The 24855-nt window shown below is 37.2% G+C and overlaps 1 protein-coding gene across 3 annotated transcripts in view; it reads left to right on the top strand.

The window, feature by feature from the left end:
* The window catches only part of Fuca (alpha-L-fucosidase), a 123169-nt gene that overhangs the window by 18383 nt on the left and 79931 nt on the right, over positions 1-24855 (top strand). For all 3 annotated transcript variants that reach the window (XM_089100824.1, XM_089100832.1, XM_089100841.1), the window contains exons 3-5: positions 2834-2940; positions 7658-7815; positions 21293-21494. In XM_089100824.1, the coding sequence (XP_088956950.1) occupies positions 2834-2940; positions 7658-7815; positions 21293-21494 (467 nt within the window). The remainder of the gene's footprint in view (positions 1-2833; positions 2941-7657; positions 7816-21292; positions 21495-24855) is intronic.

Here is a 24855-nt window from a genome sequence, read left to right on the forward strand (position 1 = left end):
TTACATTAATATCTATTTTATGTTTTTTCGTACTGATTGTTAATTTATTTTCTGTGTGTCTTAAGTTTCATTTATACTTTAATAGCAAACTATTTTTTGTTTTAAGCTTGATTTTCATATTCAATCTAAGCATTACTCGCTTTAAAATCTATTTGTTCATTTATATTATTACTTGTTGTGTGTTTTTTGCTATGATTGTTTATTGAATTTTTGTTCGTTTTGGGTTTCATTTATTTTTTAATAGTAATTTCTGGTCGTGTTGAGTTTGAATTTTAACAGGTATTTGTATTTCCTTTAGAATATTATCGAATGGGTTTAGTCGTCCCCTCCCTGAATAATTTACATTTGGAAAACCCACCCCTGGGAAATTCCCCCCCCCCTCTCAAAGAACATTTTCTTTTCCTGCTAGTAATTCCCCCGCGTTAAATTCCACCCAGCAGAAATTTATTTATTAATTTACATTAATATCAGCACTAAATTTATTTATTTATTTACATTAATATCTATTGTATGTCTGTTTGCATTGATTGTTTATTTATGATTGTTTGATTGTTTATATGCCCCCAGGGCATAACTTACAACGCCTACCCCCGGGCCCTTGTGGGCTGTCTCGACACCGGAGTTTTTTTGTTATCAGAACTTACAACTATTTTAACAAAATGTATATCTCAAAATTTTTATCTGATGAGTTTAGGGCGTGGAGGGGGGGGGGGGCTAGTGTCCCTCCGATCTATTTTGACTTTTAAAAATTTAACGAGAACGTTCAATTAAAATTAGCCCTCTCCAAAGTTTATACGAGCATCCCTTCCGTAAGAAATAATTGGAAGGATTTGGAGAATCCTTAAATTACAACCCTTGCCCTGAGGGCTGTGGGGGAGTTGTCATCCTCAAAGACCTAATTTCCATAATTTAAAACTAGGTTTAATAAACTGGCTGTCTCAAAATTTTGATTGGATGTGTGTGGGGCAAAGGTGGGCGTGAGAGGGGGGTGAGTTGCCCTCAAATCACTTTCGACTATTAAAAAGGGCACTAGCCCTTTAAATTTCCAATCGAATGAGGCTTTTTTGAAGTTTCTACGACACCGCCTTCTGTAAAAACCTTATATGCCCCCAGAGTATAAGTTAAAAGGCTTGCCCTGAGGCTTGTGGGGGAGAGTCCTCCTCAAAAACATACTTTCTATTCGGATATGAACTACTATGAACAAAATGGCTATCTAAAAATTTTGAGTGGATGTATTTGAGGGAATGACGAGCGGGGGGGGGGCTGATTGCCCTCCAATCACTTTTCATTATTATAAAGGGCACTAGCCCTTTGAATTTCCAATCCAATGAGCCTGATTTGAAGTTTCTACAACACCACATTATATAAAACCTTATATGCCCCAAGAACATAACTTAAAACCGTTGCCCTGAGGGTTTCGGGGGAGTGTCCTCCTGAAAAACATATTTTCTATCTGGGAATCAACTACGCTGAACAAAATGGCTATCTCAAAATTTTGATTGGATTTGTTTGGGGAAATGATGGGCGTGGGGGGGGGCTAGTTGCTCCAATCACTTTGGACTATTAAAAAGGGCATTAGCCCTTTGAACTTCCAATCGAATGAGCCTGTTTTGAAGTTTCTACGACAACGTCTTCTATAAAAAACCTAATATGCCCCCAGGGCATAAATTAAAATCCTTGCCCTGAGGGTTTTGGGGGAGTGTCCTCCTCAAAAATATATTTTCTATATGGAAATCAACTACGCTGAACAAAATGGCTATCTCAAAATTTTGATTGGGGGGAATGATGGGCATGGGGGGGCTAGTTGCCCTCCAATCATTTACGACTATTAAAAACGGTACTAGCACTCTCGATTTCCAATCGAATGAACCCCCTTTGAAGTTTCTACGGCGACCCCTTCCATATGAAGTGTCTCTGGAAAACAAATAATATAATAAATAAATAATAAAACATTGAAGCCGTATGGCCTTTACTATAGGCAACGCTACAGCGTTGCCTCTGATAAGAGATGCACGTCGACAAATTTCTCACTCTGATTGCACGCCTAGGAAAGAGTACTTAAAAACAGTTTTATTCAGTACTAAACATCCCTCTCCTGGACGTAAATATGTTGTCAAGGCGATATGTGGGTTTCTTCAAGGGGAGGTTCTTCAAATGCATAGAACCTGTGGTTTAAAGGCTCATTGAGGGGATTCTTGGTGACTATGTAATAGGAAACTGTAAGTAGGGAGTCAGGTTCCTGCACATGGTTGAAGCTTTTTGCTTTGACTCCTTATATATTCTTACTAGAAGATTTTCTGTTGGGTCATTAGTGACTCATTAACGTTTACTGCTATGCTGTAGTATTCTGTTGTATTGCATACAATATGTACTTTTATTGCTACTTTGATGTTATGTTTTATTGATCGGTTAAGACTACTTGGAAGGTGATAATGCCTGTGGGGAGAACGTTATTCTTGAGTTGCCAAAAGCTTAAGAGATACATGTGTAAATTTAATATTGGATAGTATCTGACTGTGATAAGACCAAAAAAGCTTTCAGTGAGCCTTGAAGATGGGCACAGGAATAGCGACATTCTTTTATGTGGCTGATGCCGCAGAATAGGTGAGGAAATGTATGGACGCTCCTATTGTCTTTATATCTAAAATCACAGTGCCATTTGTAGTATTTATATTGTTTAGAGTTGCAGTCTTTGTCTGGTTGCTAGCCCTTGACGAACTCCATTTCAGTGGTTCTGTGTTGAATTTCCTCTAGATTTTCTTTTCTTTTGTATTTTGTTTATAACTACAATAGCGTGCGCAACAATGCTGATTTAATGTTCCTTGTCTGTTAGATATGTGGTTCTCACGAGTAAACATCACGAAGGTTTTACGCTTTGGCCTTCTAAATCTTCATTTGGATGGAATGCTTTAGACACGGGACCCAGAAGAAACCTGCTGGGTAATTTTTTATAATTTTGTTTGGTGATATTGCATTGCATCTGTGAATTTTTGAAATTCAAAAAAGATCTATATAATAGTTAAACATACTCCTTATTTAGCAGGAAGGTAGTCTGTATCTAAGAATTAATTTTGAAGTTCCAACTTAAAAAATATACAGGGTATCTGAAGAGGAAAAGAATTTTTATATTTGCACGAGTGTGTGTGCAAGGTGTGTATTTTGAAGGGATAACATAATGTTTAAAAAAATCAATTTTTGCTATGAGTTTCAACAATTTAACCGTAAGGCCGCACTTACAATGCCTGAAAAATGGAGACAGTTCATGAATCACGAACAAACTCATAATGTTCTGTAGTATCAAATGACCCGTTCACCACCAAAGGTCCAGAGCAATGTAACCACTTCTCATAATTAGTTTTTTCATTTATTCGGCATTCTTTTACTTGTTTGTATTCTTTCATTTATTCAACTTTTTTGTCTCTTGCAGCATTTTAAATGCTGCTTAAATGAGTATTAACCGATACGTGTTTTACACGTAAACACGTGTTCACGTATTACACGTAGAAAGTTAAGTGTTTTACACGAGTATTAATATCGACCTAGTCCTGCAATATTTTCTGATGTAATATATATGCAACATATTTCAATTCATCCATCGTTCTGTAGCGTCAGCTTGTCGTAACAGGACGAACCTTGAACTCTGTTTATGTTTGTAACCTTCTAGATTCCTATGTTCTAAAGCCTCAACAATCTTATGGGATTTCCAGATGAGGTATTTTTTTCAGTACATTTAAAGGAGGCGCAGTTCTCAGATAAATTGCCCGAATGCTCATACATTTAATGTGTTTTCTCTGGACGTAGTCAGAGTTGGTATTTAAAATCTTCCTTGGGGCATTCAACATTCCTTTATTTAAGTATGAATGAATTGTCACTCTGCTGCAATATGTGTCGAAGCAAACCGCAGGAAAGTTTACAACAACACTAATAAATATATTTGTGTTATATTACATGCAAAGGAATACAAAAGCAAACACTAAAATAATTAAAAAGCTGCAATTTTTCTGTATGCCAATTCTCCTTGTATACAGTAGCCTAGATTTTGGAAGCACCTTCCGCAATCAAACCTGATATCCTCGATCTATTTCTTAACGCTCTTTTCTTAGCAAAAATCAAGGCTAAAAAAGCGAAAGAACTGTTTTCTTGTTAGTCACGGAATAGGCTTGAGTTTATATAAAAATCATATGTTCATTCTCAATACCTGTTTAGTAGTTGAAAATATTTTAGACCATAAGGAAAGTCAACTGTATTATCCAAGAAATAAACTATATGTTCACGCAAGTCTTTATTTTTTGTTGTTGTTTTTTTCAGTAGCTTACTATTATTTGTAAGCTGTAAACCGTTGTAGCCTGTTCTTTGTCTTTCTTAAATATTTCCATAAATTAGAATTGTTGGGATTGATTTGCGCTTATGTAATACCGTGAAGTTCCAAAATTATGTGCGTGTATGTATGTATGTATTGGACTACTACCGATTATTGACATATAAGGTTCTTGCGTGGACCCTGCAGTGTGGTGCTACAGCTGAGTTTGAACTCTGGGTCTCGTATTACCAAGGTGAGACCAAACCCTCTGCGCCACCATAGGCCACGTTCAAAAATTAAGGTATCAGAATGCATAGAATTAAGGAATCCAACTAAAACGATACGTATATGTAAATAAAAGTTACTTTGAAACGATAAACAATATATAATGTTCTGGAGATTTTGCCTTCTATTGTGAAATTTCTTCCAGGATTCTTCCTTTCGTGCTTTATAAAAAACCTTGCTAGTTGTTCCTTAGATATAACAATGTAACGCACCCTGCTCGAAAAAGAATGATGAAATTATAGAATATCATTATTTAAGAGCACGTCGCTCAAGAATAAATGGTTAGGATGTTTTAAAATACCAATAAACGTTTAAAGCTTAAACTTGCTTTATTTTATTTGGATTGATACGACATTTGCTATTGCGTAAATGTTTAGACAATATTTAATTTTTTGCCTTCCGCCTTCTCAGTGTGAACATTGTTCTTGTTTTGTTCCTACCAAAAAGTTCAATGATGAAAGTTCTGATAAACCAGATCTAAAAGAAGGTCTAAATGTCTGATTACCAAATTATAATAAACCAGAAACTAAAGGAAATCGTTCTGTTTTTGAAATTGAACTTGATAGGGATCATATAATATCGAACTGGTGTATAAAATGGAATTATCTTTTATAGATCTTAAATTATATACTTTTTAGATTTCTACAAAATGTTTCCTAAAAGGTCAATCTGGATAATCCATTTTCAAAATGTCTTATTGTTTAAAATATTTGATTATGGTTAAATTTTCTGAAATTTCGCATGCATTTTTTCTGAAAGCTTTGGCAAAGAAGAAGTCTGAAACTAGTCCAACTGCGATCCAACTTATAGATAGGGGGAAGAAGGGGGGCTTCTGTAATTTTGTTTATTGCACGTCCGTCGAAAGGGGTTGACGTGTAATAATCACATTTGATAGAAAGTCAAAGCTGTTTCCCAGTTATGCTTATGGCTTTTGATGTGTCAGGACAAAATCTGAAATCTGCAGGGAAGTGGATTCCCCAATTATAATTATCTAAGCATCTACCAGAAAAGATTTCGAATCTCAACTGAACTTGGTGGTAGTTAAGATTAATGGTTCTAGCTTTCCTTTTTGGAGTTCCGTATCTGACCTCGGTTGGGCTAGAGAGGTGGAGGAGGGTCCCTCAATTCTTGTCATCTCAGCATCCTTCAAATGGTGTTATTGCATCTCAACCATGCTTTATAGGAAGTAAAAACACGTTTCCTAGTTGAGGACTTTGGTTTTCCAGACACAGTCCAACCTCTTGAGAAGGGACTGGGTTCTCCGAATTTATATCGTCGGAAAAATCCGACAAAAATGATGGTCGTGTCTCAACCGTGCGGAAGTAAGAGATATACTTGGTTGAAGGGAAGAGTAAGTGTCCAAGCCATAAATTTTAGGGCCCGTACCCATTCTTTACTTTTTGAGGACGGGTCTCTAATGTCTAGATATCACTACATTTACCAGGAATGGAGAGATAGAGAAAAATAGTTTATTAACCAGAATAACGCTTACATAGTCTTTCAACAATCATCGGGGAAACCCATTGGGTTGCATATGATGGTTGTTTCCATCCTTATAATCTACTAACATATATTCACACTTCACCTATAAATAAAAATCACGAAAAAAAAGAAGTAGTGAAAATATAGCAACTTTTAACTATTAGCACAAACTATAAAACAATATCGTCGTCTTCGTCGATAAACCATAAACGACGTGGAAACGAATTACTAGCGACACATACTTAAATCAACTTAAATCATTAACAACTTCCCAGAAGGTAACGTTTCAACTCACTCTTGAACTGGCTAACATCATCTGTCACCTTTATGCCCTCGGGGAGTGAATTCCACAGCTGTGGTCCTGCAAAACGCAGAAATGAAGATCCGAGTACTCGGTTAAGTACTCCGAGCCTCAGACATTATCCTTGAAGAATGCCTAGTTTCATAACAATGATAAAATGAGTTAGACTTAAAAATTTTCCAAAAGCGCTCCGAAATGGTTGTAGGATATTACACAAATTTGGTGATAAGTAAGAGTAAGTGTCCTTGTTTTGCCCGTGGAAGTTCATTCCCGGTCTGATCTTTCGTGGCAAAAAAGTTTTTAAATCGTTGCCACCAGGAAGGGGTTTTTGGATCACAACAAATCTTGGTGGGAAATAATATCTAAATCCTAGTTTTGCATTTTTAAGGTTCTGGACCCAATTCTGGCTTTGAAGGAGAGGTAAAGCGAGAAGGGGTTCTTTTTGCCATCAGGACACCCTAGGTTGTTTGGTGGTCAAGACCTGAACTGAGCCTTGCGAGGTAGGGAAAAGAGAATTGACGTTATCAGACTGATAACGAGAAGTTTTTGTCAAATTTCAACCCCAAACTAGTCAGAAGTAAGATTTAATGCACTGTTTTGGGTTTTGAAGTCAGGATACTGATTCGACCTCCGCTGACGCAACCCTAATCTTTTGTTATCAAAACATTTTTCAAAAGTGAACACTGAATATTAACCAAGCTGGGGTGAGAGTAAAAGCTTTTGTCGCGATTGTGCAGTTTGGGAGTAGGAGGAGTGGCTTTACCCATATTCTTGTAATCAGAACCTATAAGAAGGAACTGTTAAGTTACATTTAAATCGAGGACTATTGTTGTAGCTTTAGAGGATTTGATTTCAGTTCGATAGAAATTTGTCAATTGTATTGCTTTTGTAACCAGGACCGAGTCGTCACAGCGGTCGTAAGTCGTAACAGTTCAAAGAGCCATGATGCTGGAAGTGTAGTTTTAATTTTCATCACAGTGTGTAGCCAGTCTAAATATATCTTTTGTTTATAAAGTTATCTCTGATACTGGGCGTGACCAGGTCTTACCCTGTAAGCTATGTCTTATTATGTACCAATTCTTGAACTTTTGATCACGATTTCATCCCTCTTTCTTGAAATATTACCTATTTTTGAACGTAAGAAGAAATAGGCATTTCTGATGATTTCTCTGGCTCTTAACGCCGATTGTTTTTTAAGTTGAAATTGGTTGTTTGGATTGTTTTATAAGTTGTATCCTTATTTGTTACATATTTATTTCAATTTGAATTAACCTTCTTTTCCCATTTAGGTGATTTAGCAGTGGCTGTGAAAAAGATGGAACTTCGTTTTGGAGTTTATCATTCCATGTATGAGTGGTTTAACCCTTTGTATGTTGAAGACAGAAACAATGATTTCAAAACGCAGCGTTTTGTTGCCGAGAAAACGATGCCTGAGCTTCTGGAACTGGTATAACTTACTGCTACTACTAATAACAACTTGCTGCATCACAAAGCCGCCGGAGGCCAACATAGCTGTACAAGCTCCTCCTCCACCTGACTCTATTCAAAGCTGCACTCTTTACCCCCTTTCATGCAGTTTTATTTCATTTAAATCCTTTTTGTAAGCTCTTCTCACCACGCTCAGGGGCGATTTACTTTTTGTTCGACCCCAGATGGATGGTGAAACAGTACAATCATTGGCAATCTGTCATTCGTAAAACCTAGCCTGACCATCTCAACCTTTTCTTAATTATAGCCCTAGAAAATTTGATCGAACCATATTTTTCATATATGCAACGCAGTATCTCAAACAATAAGATATATGGTTCTCTGACTTCAAAAACGCAGCAATAGTGCTTTAAATGTTACTTCTAACTAATTCTTGGTTGAAATCTTACAAAACTTCTGGTTCTTAATCTGTTGACAAATTCTCTTTTCCCTACCTCGCAAGGCTCAGTTTGGTCTTGATCATTTCCTCGTCCTTTTGAAATGCCGACGTTTCACAGCATATTTGACCATTGTTATGGCCCTGGATATCACCGTTATAATTCATTTTTTAGCATATTCTTGCATCCTAAACTCTCAAACCTCCAAAAAGTCATTCATTTCGCAAAAATTTTTATCTAGGACACTCAAATCATCTTGCACAATCTAAGTCTTATACTATTTTACCTTCGCATTTTATACCATGTTCCCCATAGCCTTTACCGTGCTCCGTGGGACAAAGTCTTGTCAAAATAATCCATATAAATAGGGGTGTGACACAGCTCTGGTTAAATCCTTATTCTACATTGAACCAACTGCTAACCTCACTTCCTACCTTAACCTCATCATTACTATTCTCGTATAAAACCCTAATCACTTTAATGTAGTTATCACTATGCAAGGAAAGGACCTTCACTAATGCTTTTCACTCAGCTGTATCAAATGCCTCTTCCTAATATGGAAAGAATAGGACTAAAGGGGTCTGATGATACTGTGGCAAAGCTGTGGCACCAACCGTAAAATCACTGCTCGAGTCGGTAAAACAACTGCATGTACCGAACGAGATAGATATTTCGGTAAATGTCACGTCAGTATCTTCATGCTCCTGATTTAACCAAAAGGAAAATTGAGGCACCATCCGTAAAATCACAGCAGGAGTCAGTAGTGCTAGTGTTGGGCGATATCTTGATTAATTAATATATCGATATTTAGGATCAGTTTTTTGCTATCTCATGGATTTGCCGCAGTAACGTAAATGGTAAATAAAGGGTATTTTGTATAACTTTTTTTTTCAAAATTCAAATGATATAAAATCAAACAATAAAAATAAACTTCGATTACATAAATGAATATAATTAAAACCCAGATTTGTAATTATTCAGGCTAAGGAAAAGAGAAAAATAAACTATTGGCTATTCAGAAACAGCAGCATGTCAATGTTTTACCCTTAGAGTCGGTTCCGCCGTTCACTGATTACCTGTACAGCTATGGAAAACACTCTGTTAGAAGGTAAACTAGTAGCGGGAACATACATGAATTTCATCGCAACTTTATAAAGGTGTTTTTGGGGCATCATAGCACGAGACTTCCACCACTTGAGTGGACAGGTTTCTCTTGAAACTAATGGCTCCCTATTGAAAGTTTGCAGAGCCATGATATATTCGGCTGTTGTCGAAGCATTTCCTGCATTGACCATAAGGACTTCATCGAATGAACCCACTTGTATCTTCTGATCGAGATTCAGCAGCTAGCAAGGCCAAATCTATTACGTTTGCAATTTCGCACTCAATCCTTAGAATATCCTCAGGGGAAACATATATTTTCTTCAGAAGCGGGTCAAGATATTTAGCAATTGCGACGGGTGTGACTTGACCAAGGCTTATAAACCTACAATGTATTCTATTCAGCAAAGCCTTTCGAAGCTCATCAGCCGCATCAGAGAATCCACCAAAATCTACCTGAACAAGGTGACGTCTCAAAATCTTAAACAAAGGCAGGACCTTCGAGATGGAGGGAAAGCTTTGAGAAGAGAGCTCAATAATTGGCTCTTCAAAGGGTGTAAGCCTTGTAATCACGTTTAAAATTACACCCCACTAACTATCAGTAAGTACGAGGTTCACTTTACCGAGAAGCGCAAGCGAACTTGTTAAGTGAATTCCATCTAGTGTTCACATAAGGTTTTAGTTTTTTGGCGCAAACATTGTCAATAGAGATTTAAACCGGGCGCAACTTGTCGGTAGCTACAACACTACGTCTGAAAAAGCTGACTATATTTATAGCCTTTTTGACGAGAGGCAACAATTCACCAGTATCATTATTTTGGTGGATTCTCAGATGTGGCTGATGAGCTTCGAAAGGCTTTGCTGAATAAAATGCATTGTAGGTTTATAAGCCTTGATTAAGTCACGCCCGTCGCAATTGCTACATATCTTGACCCGCGTTTCAAGAAAATGTATATTTCACCTGACGATCTTCTACAAGTTGAGAGCAAAATTGCAAACTAAAGTTTATTTTTATTGTTTGATTTTATATTATTTGAATTTTGAAAAAAAAAGTTCTACAAAATGCCCTTTATTTACCATTTGCGTTACTGCGGCAAATCCATGAGATAGCAGAAAACTGATCCTAAATATCGAATATCTAAAGTAAAAATATCGATATGTTGATTAATCAAGATATCGCATAACACTAGTATTACTGACTCCTGCCGTGATTTTACGGATGATGCCACAATTTTCCTTTTGGTTAAATCAAGAGCATGAAGATACTGGAGTGACATATACCGAAATATCGATCTCGGTCGGTAAATGCAGCAGTTTTACCGACTCGTGCAGTGATTTTACGGTTGGTGCCACAGCTTTCCGTTCGGCTAAAAAACATGAAAATACGGATATAATATCTAATGAAATCTCAATCTAGGTTGGTAAATCTAGCAGTTTTACCAATTTGTTTCGTGAATTTACGGACGGTACCAAAATTTTTCGTTCAGTTAAATAAAGACCATAAAAATACTGATATGATGTGTACCATAATTTCAATCTCCGTCGGTAAATCTAGCGGTTAAACCAACTCTTGCAGTGATTTTACGGACGGTGCCACTATTTTCTATTCGGTTAAATAAAGAACATAAAAATAATGACATGACGTCTACCAGAATCTCAATTTTGGTCGGTTAATGCAACGGTTTTACCAACGCATGCTTTGATTTTACGGATGGTGCCACAGTTTTTCATTCGGTTAAATGAAGAACATAGAAAAGCTTATCGTGTAGAATTTGTTCATAGATAGCCTTGCTCTTTCAGCCTGCCTAAATATAACATAAGTCCAAAGTCTTGCTGAAATAATTTAACCAAAGATCAAGGATTTTAATTCCAAATTCTTCGCTGTATCTTAGTGGTCAAACAAATTAACAAGCAAACCAGGAAAGACCTATGATGTACAACTTCGCTGAAAACTAGTTTAAGTTGCGAAACTAGGTCATTAATTGACAGAAGCTCTCTCTCGATTTAAATATACCTAGTCGGTTAGATTATATCTAAATTTATTCTGACATATGTAATGAACAAAATAGTAATGCTTTTGGTGAGTTCAGTTGAATGATTGATTCAAAGTGCAAACGTGCAAAAGAACAAATTATTGATAGGAATTAGATATGTCAAATTTAAGAACAAATAGAGTGAAAATGAAGTACTTGGGATGCATGAAGATATTTGACAAAGACTATCGAAAACAGTGCAATGCGATTTTTCACAAAAACAACGAACCTCAATGGATTTTAGCTCCCGAGAGTGTTGTTTGTAACCCATTTGTCGCATCCAAATAGATCAAATTGGCAGTGGATTCCAACGGAAAGAAAGGTAAGATATATACGCTTAAATTGTCCACTGCCTATTGGCCAGCTGGTAGACTATAAAGCCAAAAAAATCCACTTGGACTAGAAATCTACCCTATTTTCTCTTGGCGCAAGTTCAGAATAGTGGTTCTTCTGAAGAAGACATGCTAGAAGTTAGAACAACGAGAGAGACATTTTTAGGTTTCTAATGCTATGTTCATTTTTAGTTTTGTTTGCAATTTTGACAATGCATCTTTAGCCCCCCCCCCCCATCAATGATATCCTATAGCCCTATACTACATAAACACTAACATGAAAAGCAATGCAATTTTTATAAACACTAACATGCAATACTACATAAACACTAACATGAAAAGCAATGCAATACTACATAAACACTAACATGAAAAGCAATGCAATTTTTACTTTATAATACGTAGTATATTTGCATTATATGTCCATTTATTATATTTACTTATATGCCCATCTATTATTATTTATTTATAGGCATACTGAATTATATGCCAATTTTTATAGCATACTTTTTAAATTGGAACAAGACATGTTCGTCTTCTAAATAATTGTATGTCTCTCTGCGCCACCGTGCATACGTCCCCGACTCGTTATATTGCAGCCTCAAGGCTTCCGTTTTGAAAGGGGCTATAATCGGAATTCCATTTGTAATGTGGGGTATCAATAAGATCAGCTTTTTGTCCAACTGGGACGCGATAGTTCACAAAGCACTTGTTCGATTATCTTGAATTTTAGTTGCTAACTGGAATTTTACATCAATGTTCATTACTAACAATCAGGGGCGGATCCAGGATTTTTTTAGGGGCGAGGCAAAATAGGTTGATCCGATAAACTTGCGTTAAAAGCAAGTCTAATTAATGCAAACCTGCGTTAATTAGGTAAATTACACTACTTTAGACTACGTTAGGGGGCTGCCCCCTGGATCCCCACTGGGTCAGATGGGGTTTGAAGGTGGGCCTTATATCTCTACATTTTGGAAAGGGAAGGTGGTTTAGGTTTTGGAAAATTGTGTGAGCCATTGGTGGACAGCGGAAATGTCAGCAATAGAATTTTTAAGTCTGCTTATTTTATTTCTGACAGTCTCTTTTATATTGTGACGTCTCTGCAGTATTCCAGTCGATTTTCCCAGAGCCATTGGTGGATAGCGGAAATGTCGGCAATAGAATTTTTAAGTCTGCCTATTTTATTTCTGATATTCTTTTTTTATATTGTGACGTCTCTCTGCAGTACTCCAGTCGATTTGCCCCCCCCCCCCCCCAAAAAAAACAACTCGATAGGCTACTTGTGATAAAGGTCAGTTCCGATTCAAAGATGGGCATTGTATCTTCATAAATGAGAAAGGGAAAAATTGTGTTTATGTATTTCCGAAAAATTGTATGTGGATTTTTGATTTCGAATGTAATAATTGTATGGGACTGAATAATTCCGTATCTATTTCCGTAATTGTGAAATTCCGAAAAATTGTGTTTAAGATGCTTGGGAAGTAAAAGTTTCGGCAGTAGAGCTTTTATAATCCCATATGTATATGAGGTACAAAATTGTGGGGGTATGAAATCGTATTTTCTGTCTATCTGTCTCTCGGTCCGGTCGGTTCACAATAAATCGTGAAGCGGCTATTACAATTTGTTGAAATTTGGTATGTAGATTACTAACGACCAGGACCGAATCGAGATTGAAGATGGATAATGAACCTCCTTATTTTTTTGAAGGAGGAAGGTCCTACTTTAAACAAAAGTTTGCTTGCCATAGCTGAGAAGCAAAAGTTTCAGCAAAAAGGTTTTATGTGTGCTCTGGCTATTTCTGGCAACCGGTGTTGTTTTTTTACGCGGTGAGGCTTTTTCTGGTGGAAACCAGCTGAATTCTTTAAAAAATACATTTGATAATTAGTTATGTAAATTCAAATTAAAAAAATAAATCGATTGGTTTCTTATAATAAAGTTCAGGTCAAATGCCAAAATAGGCAAAATAGGCATATAATTCTAATTTTTAAGGAAGGGGGAATTTTGAACTTCTTCGATCTGAATTTGATATCTGTACATCCAGGGTGGTTCAAAGGAGGGGGGGCAAGCTGCCCAGGTGCCACAGATTGTCTCACAGCCGAATCAGAAATTTCTATGGTTGAAGATGTCATGGACTTGAATGAAGAAATAAAAGAAGATACAGCAGACGTGGCTTCGACATGGTCAAGTAAACCAGTACTGTTAACATATTTACCAAAAAAAATTGCCCACTTCAGCCTGCAAATAGGTACTTGGATGAAAACGTCTGTCTAAGGGAACAATTTGTTAGTGATAGTGAAGTGAAAAAATCAAGCAGTGCTATGTTAGAGGACATTGAGGAGCTCGTTGCAAAGTGTTTGGCCTTGATTGACGTTGCAAGTGATTTAATTGGTGAGTGCCGTGCAAAGTTCCCTTTTGACAGTGCGTCAAGTAATCAAAAAAAGAATCTGGAAATTGATATTACCACTATGTGTGAAAGTGTAGGTGAAAACCTAAAAGAACTTGAAGTTTTTTTAGCAGCTCTACTCAAAGTTGAAACACAAAAGAGCATAATGTTTGCAAAACCTGCCTCTTGATTGCCATGTCGATCACGACTCTGGACAGTGACCATTCCCGCTTAAGGACCCACAAGAAACGGTATTTGCTTAGTTCCTAATCAGCTGTGTCTTGCCGCTTTTCCAGACCAGAAAAACGCATCAACAAGCACCAACAGAGAATGAACCCTGGTTGGTACAAAAAATACAGGTACCTTGAGTATAGCGTCAGCAAGGACCGTGTGTACTGCTTCACATGCACGCTTTTTCCTACTGGATCAAGACGCGAAAAGACAGAGGATGTGTGGGCTATGGGATGATGTCCTATAGCCCTATACTACATAAACACTAACATGAAAAGCAATGCAATTTTTATAAACACTAACATGCAATACTACATAAACACTAACATGAAAAGCAATGCAATACTACATAAACACTAACATGAAAAGCAATGCAATTTTTACTTTATAATACGTAGTATATTTGCATTATATGTCCATTTATTATATTTACTTATATGCCCATCTATTATTATTTATTTATAGGCATACTGAATTATATGCCAATTTTTATAGCATACTTTTTAAATTGGAACAAGACATGTTCGTCTTCTAAATAATTGTATGTCTCTCTGCGCCACCGTGCATACGTCCCCGACTCGTTATATTGCAGCCTCAAGGCTTCCGTTTTGAAAGGGGCTATAATCGGAATTCCATTTGTAATGTGGGGTATCAATAAGATCAGCTTTTTGTCCAGCTGGGACGCGATAGTTCACAAAGCACTTGTTCGATTATCTTGAATTTTAGTTGCTAACTTGAATTTTACATCAATGTTCATTACTAACAATCAGGGGCGGATCCAGGATTTATTTAGGGGCGAGGCAAAATAGGTTGATCCGATAAACTTGCGTTAGAAGCAAGTCTAATTAATGCAAACCTGCGTTAATTAAGTAAATTACACTACTTTAGACTACGTTAGGGGGCTGCCCCCTGGATCCCCCACTGGGTCAGATGGGGTTTGAAGGTGGGCCTTATATCTCTACATTTTGGAAAGGGAAGGTGGTTTAGGTTTTGGAAAATTGTGTGAGCCATTGGTGGACAGCGGAAATGTCAGCAATAGAATTTTCAAGTCTGCTTATTTTATTTCTGACAGTCGCTTATATTGTGACGTCTCTGCAGTATTCCAGTCGATTTTCCCAGAGCCATTGGTGGATAGCGGAAATGTCGGCAATAGAATTTTTAAGTCTGCCTATTTTATTTCTGATATTCTTTTTTTTATATTGTGACGTCTCTCTGCAGTACTCCAGTCGATTTGCCCCCCCCCCCCCCCAAAAAAAAAAACAACTCGATAGGCTACTTGTGATAAAGGTCAGTTCCGATTCAAAGATGGGCATTGTATCTTCATAATTGAGAAAGGGAAAAATTGTGTTTATGTATTTCCGAAAAATTGTATGTGGATTTTTGATTTCGAATGTAATAATTGTATGGGACTGAATAATTCCGTATCTATTTCCGTAATTGTGAAATTCCGAAAAATTGTGTTTAAGATGCTTGGGAAGTAAAAGTTTCGGCAGTAGAGCTTTTATAATCCCATATGTGTATGGGGTACGAAATTGTGGGGGTATGAAATCGTCTTTGTCCATCTGTCTCTTGGTCCGGTCGGTTCACAATAAATCGTGAAGCGGTTATTTCAATTTGTTGAAATTTGGTATGTAGGTTACTAACGACCTGGACCGAGTCGAGATCGAATATTGACATTGAACCTCCTTATTTTGACGAGGGTCCTACTTTAAACAAAAGTTTGCTTGCCATAGCTGAGAAGCAAAAGTGTCAGCAAAAAGGTTTTAAGTGTGCTCTGACTATTTCTGGCAACTGGTGTTGTTTTTTTACGTGGTGACGCTTCTCTGGTGGAATCAAGCTGAATTCTTAGAAAAAATGAATTTAACAATTAGTTATGTAAATTTAACTTAAAAAATTAAATCGATTGGTTTCTTATAATACAGCTCAGGTCAAATGCAAAAATAGTCATATAATTCTAATTTTTAAGGAAGGGGGAATTTTGAACTTCTTCGATCTGAATTTGATATCTGTACATCCAGGGTGGTTCAAAGGAGGGGGGGCAAGCTGCCCAGGTGCCACAGATTGTCTCACAGCCGAATCAGAAATTTCTATGGTTGAAGATGTCATGGACTTGAATGAAGAAATAAAAGAAGATACAGCAGACGTGGCTTCGACATGGTCAAGTAAACCATTACTGTCAACATCTTTACCAAAAAAAGATTGACCAGTTCAGCCTGCAAAGAGGAACTTGGATGAAAACGTCTGTCTAAGGGAACAATTTGTTAGTGATAGTGAAGTGAAAAAATCAAGCAGTGCTATGTTAGAGGACATTGAGGAGCTCGTTGCAAAGTGTTTGGCCTTGCTTGACATTCAAGTGATTTAATTGGTGAGTGCCGTGCAAAGTTCCCTTTTGACAGTGCGTCAAGTAATCAAAAAAAGAATCTGAGAATTGATATTACCACTATGTGTGAAAGTGTAGGTAAAAACCTAAAAGAACTTGAAGTTTTGTCAGCAGCTATGCTCTAAGTTGAAACACAAAAGAGAACAGTTTTTGAAAACCTGCCTCTTGATTGCCATGTCGATCACGACTCTGGACAGCGACCATTCCCGCTTAAGGACCCACAAGAAACGGTATTTGCTTAGTTCCTAATCAGCTGTGTCTTGCCGCTTTTCCAGACCAGAAAAACGCATCAACAAGCACCAAACACCAAAAGATAATGAACCCTGGTTGGTACAAAAAATACAGGTACCTTGAGTATAGCGTCAGCAAGGACCGTGTGTACTGCTTCACATGCATGCTGTTTCCTACTGGATCAAGACGCGAAAAGACAGAGGATGTGTGGGTTAAAAGGAGAGTGTGCTCCTGGGACAAGATGATGAGCAGAGGGTTGGAGAACCCTGGTAAGATGAAAGAACAATTTGAAAGCGCTGCTCATCATTCAGCAGTAATTGCTAAGGTAGTTTATTGCAAACTCGAGCACGGCATTGAAAACATGTTGGATGAAAACACTAAAGCCTTGAAAAGACAGCAAGAAAAGGAATTAATTGCAAACCGACGAGAGGTCAAGGTTCTTATGGATATAGTAAACACACTTGGAAAACAATAGATAGCTCTTCATGTCGCAGCTGATGACAGCGATTGGAATTTCCTTCAATTTGTTAACCTCGTTGCTCGCTGCGATCCACATTTCAGCAAATGGTTGCGTGAAAGAACGATGAAAAGGAATACGGTGGACTACTTTAGTGGTGTTTCACAATACCAATTTATTGAGGTACTGGGTAACGAAATCAAACGCCCAATTGTAACTGATATGAACAATAGCGGTGGGTGTTCAATTATCGCAGATACCACTCCAGACTGTGCGCATGAAGAAAGGCTTGTTATTTGTTTCAGGCACGATAACTGCGATGGCACCATCCAGGAGAGACTTTCATCCATGGTACCAATTGAATCAATTAAAGATAAAGAAGTAACCGACAAGACTCTAGAAGCTTTAAAAAAGGCATAAGCACAGAGGAACTTATGTTTTAGAGCTATGATTACGCAAGTAACATGCCTGGTGTCCGACAGGGTGTCCAGGAACACATACCAACCAAACTTGGAAGACAAGTACGCTACATTCGATGCGTGGCTCATAGAGAGGGGCTCATCGTTGAACATGCGTGCAGCAACAGTTCCATAGTCCGGATAATATTTGAGGTCTTACAAGAATTGTACGTCTTTTTTATGGGTAGAGTGAAAAGAGTTATTGCTTACAAACGAGCACTGGAGATGGCTAAATCAGTACTTAAGTTAAAGAATTTGTCAATGACAAGATGGACGTCCAGATTGGAGAGTTTGACAGCATTGTGGACCAGCTTAGACACCATTGTGGAATGGTTAGACACCATCCTAAATATCGATATCGAATATCTAAAGTAAAAATATCGATATGTTGATTAATCAAGATATCGCATAACACTAGTATTACTGACTCCTGCCGTGATTCTACGGATGGTGCCACAATTTTCCTTTTGGTTAAATCAAGAGCATGAAGATACTGGCGTGACATACCGAAATATCGATCTCGGTCGGTAAATGCAGCAGTTTTACCGACTCGTGCAGTGATTTTACGGTTAATACCACAGCTTTCCATTCGGTTAAAAAACATAAAAATACGGATATAATATCTAATGAAATCTCAATCTAGGTTGGTAAATGTAGCAGTTTTACCAATTTGTTTCGCGAATTTACGGAGACACCTTAGACACCATTGTGGAATCTCGGAGAACTAAAAGAACAAAATGAGGATAAAACAATAAAAGAAAAAGCCAAAGCTCTGCACCGCTGCATAACCTGCTTTGACTTTATTCTGACGCTTATGTTCATGTGCTAGGTCTTGTTGAGGACGAAGGTTCTTGTGGAAAATACCTCGATCTGATTACTGCTAACGAAAAACTTAGGGCGACGCGCGACATTTTAGATTCTCTCCTTGAAGACATGGATCAGATAGGGAGGCAAATTGAGGCAGTAAAGCAGTGGCGGAAAAATTTGGTTCAATAGCTAATGAAGAATTCCGACTTAAACACCGTCCTAGACGTCCGCCTGTTCGTTATTCAGAGGCAATTGCTTATTCTGGATTCAACCCACTGGATGACTGGAAATCGTTCTATGCTAATGAGCTCTACGGTGTCCTTAAAGCCCTAATGAACGGCTTGGATCATGCAATCTACGACAACTTATCTTTTCTGGGGCCAGCATACAAAAGTTTATAGGTAATAATGGATGACAGGTATGAAAGCCTTTCCGAACTCGTGAAGATGTTTCCTGGAAAAGGCTTAGATCGTGCGGAACTAATGTTAGAGCTAAAGGCCATGACTTTTTGGCCAGGACTGAGGTTGAAAGCAACAAAGTCATAAATCGCATCATATTTGAAGGACTGTTCTATGAAATTAACGCTGTCAAATCAATATTTCCGACTCTCTGGTCAGTTTACAAGTAGGTTGCGACACCGCCACCAACTGCGGCCACAGCAGAAAGAAGTTTTAGCAAACTGAAACTGATCATGACACGTTTATGCACAACGATGGACGACGACCGTTTGGATCACCTTGTCATGATGTGCTGCGATACTGACGTTACGGACAAGCTGAAACTCGACGAATTGCTGGAAGTCTGGCTGTCTTCCAAACCAAGACGTTTTAAGTTTTATCTGAAAGTATTTAGTTGTATTTTCTTCTTTTTTTTTGTTTAATCTGTGTATTTTAATTTAAATTTGCAAATTTTCACTTCTGAGATCATTTTGTATATAAATCATGTTATTACTTTTATCCTAATACATTGCTCCATTCTTCACTAGGTCACTATGTCGTTGTTCATACGCTTCTTATGAGAAAATGAACTAAGTTGCTATTCTTCCTCAGATTATATGATTCTTTAGGCTGCATTGCGATCCCAAGTTTCATATTAGAAATGGACATTATGTTAATTAGTGGTGAAAACAGTCGGTATAAATGATCAGCCAGTCGGTAAAATCAATCACTCCCCCCCCCTCAATAATTTTGGCTAGTAACACCCCTGGTAGCAGTTCAGGATTAATTGCTTTTGATTCTTTTTTTTGTCGTCTTTTCCATTTGCAAAATGGTTTTCCTAACGCGTCTAGTTAAAACAACAGCATTTAGTCGAAATGGATTATTTGACCTTTATTGCTTTACTTTGGACTAAGCAGCTAAATGAAGTAGTTACAGTTAATTGTATAATTTCAAGTTCTTAAGGGATTGAAGTAATTAGAAAATTATGGTCGTGTTCGATTAATATACAAAAATGTTTAACTCTGACTGAACCATTCCAACCTTCTTTGGTATCCTTATAAGTGACAATGTCCAACCAATCCGAACATGATGAACCTTCTGGTTTCTGATTTCTGGCAAAATGTGAATAGTTTGTGCAACGTCAAATATAACTTAATCATAATTTTCCTAATTTTAATGAGTCATCCGCCTACAAGGAGGTTAGGGAACATTCTCTGCTTCTGCAAAGACAGTTTCTTGTCTGACCCTCTTCAAAATGTTGAGGAGAAAATAGTAAAACATAAAAAATTCAAGTAGTTGGACATAAACACCTACTTTTTTCCAAAAATTGGAGGATGTTTAATAAAAAGTTGTATTTGAAAGCCAAAATGCACAGCATTTTTGAATTTAAGTATATATTTACGGATTTAATTTTCAAGTGTACGGAGCATTTGATTCTCCAATAAGTGTGAAATTCTCCTAATCAGCCACCCTGCATTCCGCTTAGTATGCTTATTGACATATCCGTCACTCTAACGTTTTAAGGTGGCATTTTCACACTTCTGAGATATTGCCTAAAGCAGTTTGCAGGTCCGTTTTCGAAGGGAGTGTCAGCAGGGCAATTATGTGGCCAATTCACGCTTTGGTCCTCCTATATACATTGCGCTGCTAATCTACATTGCCCTTTAAGAGTAGCTTAGGAAAAAGGTTTGGCAATTATCTCATCAGTGTAAACATGTCAGATACGTACTTTAGGCTTGACTGTGACGATATCTTATACTTCTATTGTTTGAACCTGAATAAAGTTTAGCTGATTTACAATAAAACTTAGATGATGATTGTTATGCAATTGAGGAAAAATTTCCAATCGTCTGATACGACAATGAGGGCCCTTGAAAGAAAATGAATATTAGGAACTGTTATCGATTTTCTTTCAAGCTAACTCTACAAATATCAACTTTCTAATTGTCCCTAATTTTTCTTGGTTTTTGGAAAATAACATTGAAAAATACTTTTTATGCATTAATATTATATTTAATATTATTATATTATTTATAATATTTAGCATTAATATTATATTTCATGGAAGCTTTATTTTAGTTTGCTATTGTAGTATCAGTTTGTAGTTTCATACATGCCGTAGTCTTATTTATCCAATGATATTTTATTCGAGTTATTTTATGGTGTGTATAGTTAAACAGTTTCATTTCATGACTGTTTCCATTTCTAGGTGAATGATTATAAGCCCGAAGTTATTTGGTCAGACGGGGACTGGGAAGCTGATTATACATATTGGAATTCAACCAATTTTCTATCATGGCTATATAATGATAGCCCAGTCAAAGAAACAGTTGTTGTCAATGACCGATGGGGAAGAGGCATTCCGTGCAAACATGGAGACTTCTATACTTGCAGTGACAGATATAATCCGGGTAATTGTGGTTAGGAAAATTATGTGACCAAGATGGGCCCAGGATTGCACAACGCCTCCCGAAGTCCCCCAGGGACTTCTTACTGGCCGGTTCTAAGCCGGCTTAAGCGCTACGTATAAACTTAAGAAGATGTGTTGGTCCCCGTCCTGCACTGGTTCTAGGACCATGGCTTTTTCTGTTGCCAAAATAATTTCAATGATTCAAAGAATATGAAAATTGCAACTTGGGAAGTTACAACGTTAAAAAATAACTATCGTGTCGACATTTTGACAGCCGAATTCAGACGCTTCGAACTGGACTTATTATGAGTTTCAGAAACCCAATGCCCAGGGGAAGAAAACATGAAATTAGGTGATATAGAGTTTATTTGCTCAGTCAGGAAGGATGGAGTATGTAGACAGGGAGTAGGGCTTATAGGGGAGGGGTTAAGTCTTGTTTAGTTTGAGAAGGTATTAATAATAGAATGCTAGTTGCTCATTTTAGTATATGCCCCTGTAGAACTGACTAACGGAGATAGTAGTGACTCAGATGAATTTTACTCACAGCTACAGGAACAAATTGACAGGGTTCCAGGTAGAAATATGGGGGTCTTGTTAGAAGATTTTGATGCCCAATTTGGTAGAAATGAGGATAGGTGGTATCCTAGCCTAGATAAATTTGGTGTAAAAAAAGGAAACAGTAATGGCTATAGACTGCTGCAATTTCGTTTAACAATATAACTATAACCAATACAGTATTTGGTCATAAAATGGTCTATAAGTTAGGATGGTATTCACATGATGGTAAGACAGCTAACCTTATTGAATATTTTATTGTAAACCAAAGACTGGCAGGATTAATACAAGATATAGGAGGTTTTTTTTTAACTAAAAATCACCATTTCGTAGTTTCTAGGGTTAGTTTAAAGCTGAAATTTAAGAAGGGCAACTACCTCCCGAGAAGTTTTGACGTTGGTAGACTCCAGGATGAGAATTTGAGAGAAACTTTCCGGGAACAGTTGAATACTAAACTCGAGTTTAAAATTTGACCATATAGAAGGTGGATGTAATGCTTCTCGGAGGATATTTTGTAAAGTTGTTGATGGCGTCTTAGGGAAGAGAGTTAGGAACCCTGCTAGGAATATTAGTGAAAATACTTGATTTTTGAGATGAGGAGGGGCTTGTACAAGCATTATTTAAGTGATAGATGGTATGAAAATACGTGGAATGTAAAGAAAGTGGGAAAAGGATTAAATAATGAACTAAGGAGAAGTGGAGGCCATGGATGAAATTTCCGAAAATTTGGAAAATGTAGCCAGACCGCAGAATAGTAAAATATTGCACTGGCATGTTAATAAACTTAGAGGAAATAGTCAATCTGGACTTGTCCCAGTTAAAGATAGGAACAAGCCACAATTGGTAATAAGGAAAGAATTAAATAGAGATAGGTAGAACATTTTGAGAATGTGCCAAACCTGGATTGAGTTACAGGAAATGATATAGAGGATTATGAAAAAATTTGTGACACTTTGGGTGGGAAGTAAGATATATTTTTTGAGGAAGAATTAACGACAATACTAAAAGGATTAAAAATAATAAGGTCCCAAGTTCTGATAGTGTGGTAAATGAGTTTCTCAACTATAGTGGTTATGGTCATGAGGTTAGAAATAAGTTACTGAAGATTATTAATATGATTTTTGAAAAAGGTGAAGCATCTAGCGACTTTAGGAAAACTCTAATTAAACCCTTCTAAAAAAAGGGTGAACAGTGTATGTGGTAATTATAGAATCATTGGCCTGATTTCTGTAGCTAGCAAATTACTTATGATGATGTTTTTAACCTAAGAGATAGTGTAGAGGAAGCTTTAAGAGAAGAACGGTGCAGTTTTAGGAAGGGTAGAGGATGTGTCGACCAAATGTTCACTCTTAGATTAATGATTGAGAAGTGCCTGAGTCATCAAACACCTTTACTCCTTAGTTTTATAGATTATGAGCAAGCGTTTCATTTAGCTTATAGAAGGGCTTTATGGAAGGTCTTATCCTTGTATAGTATACCAGACAAATACATTAGAGTGATTAGTGCTATGTACGAAAATAACATTGCTGTGGTTAAGGCAGGAAATAAGGTTAGTAGCTGGTCTCGTTTTAAATCAGGAGTTAAGCAGGGTTGTGTTGTATCCCCATTCATGGAGATCATTTTGATGGACTTTGTCTTAAGGGGCACAGCGAAGGCAATGGGAGAACACGGAATCAAATGGGGAAATAAAACTCTCCTAGACTTACATTATGCTGATGATTTAAGCATCCAAGATGAAAGTGTCCAAGTGTCAGCAAAATGAGTGAGCTTTTTGAGGTTTTGCGAGCTCCGGGTACAAGAATAGGTTTGAAAATTAATGTTAAGAAGAGTAAATTGCAAAGGCTAGGAATAAATGAAGATGAAAAGGTGACGTTGGGTAACGAGAAGATCGATCACGTGGACAACTTCCCTTATCTAGGTAGTTTTAATAGTAAAGTTGGTGGGTGCAGTGAAGATGTTAAAAGTAGAATAGTCAAGAATAGTTGAAAAAAGTTTGTAAGATAGGAAGATAAGTCTACGAACCCAGATTAGAATATTGGAAGCTACAATGAACTCTGAAAAACGGAGGTAGATAGGCTGGATATTTCCAGTGAAATTGCCTACGGATTGTTTTGGATTCCCGATGGTTTTGGGACTGACCGATCGTATCTCAAACAGTAGACTGTACGAAAGGTGTGGTTCAATCCTGCTTTTTAGGGAAATGATGAGAAAAATGTTTAGATGGCTAGGGGATGTTCTGCGTATGAATGATGACAGATTGCCCAAGATTGTCCTTTTTGGCCAACCGCCTAGTGCCACACGAAAATCAGGTCTTCCCGGGTTGGGATGGAAGAATATCGTACGCAAAGATTTAAGGGAAATGGAAACTTCCTAGCAGGGTGTAAAAGGAGAGGCTTTGAATAGATTTGGATGGAGAGGGAGCGCGCGTAGCTGTGTTGGCCTCAGGCGGCTTGGTACTGCAGTAAATTGTTAGTAGTAGTGTAGTAGTAGTAGCGCGTTTATGTATATTTGATGATTGACACACTCCTGAATTTGCTATTTAATTAAATTGAAGTATACTATGTAAATAAAAATAATGTCAAGAACAATGAAAAATGCAATTAAACAGAGGATAAAATGTGGCTATTGCTTGAGGGAAGTTTTTATTAGGTATCCATTTGGTACAATCATTTCACAAAAAGTAATTAGCAAATGATAGCAAAGAAGATAAAAAAAAATACACTGTGTAAAATTAAATTTGTCTTTGATACTGAGAAACTATGAGAAAATGAGAATAAAACGGAAGAATGAAACTAATAACTAGAAAA

This window comes from Artemia sp. Qi Xiang Cuo, chromosome 2 (genome assembly GCF_049724085.1).
Source record: "Artemia sp. Qi Xiang Cuo chromosome 2, ASM4972408v1, whole genome shotgun sequence".
NCBI lineage: Eukaryota > Metazoa > Arthropoda > Branchiopoda > Anostraca > Artemiidae > Artemia > Artemia sp. Qi Xiang Cuo.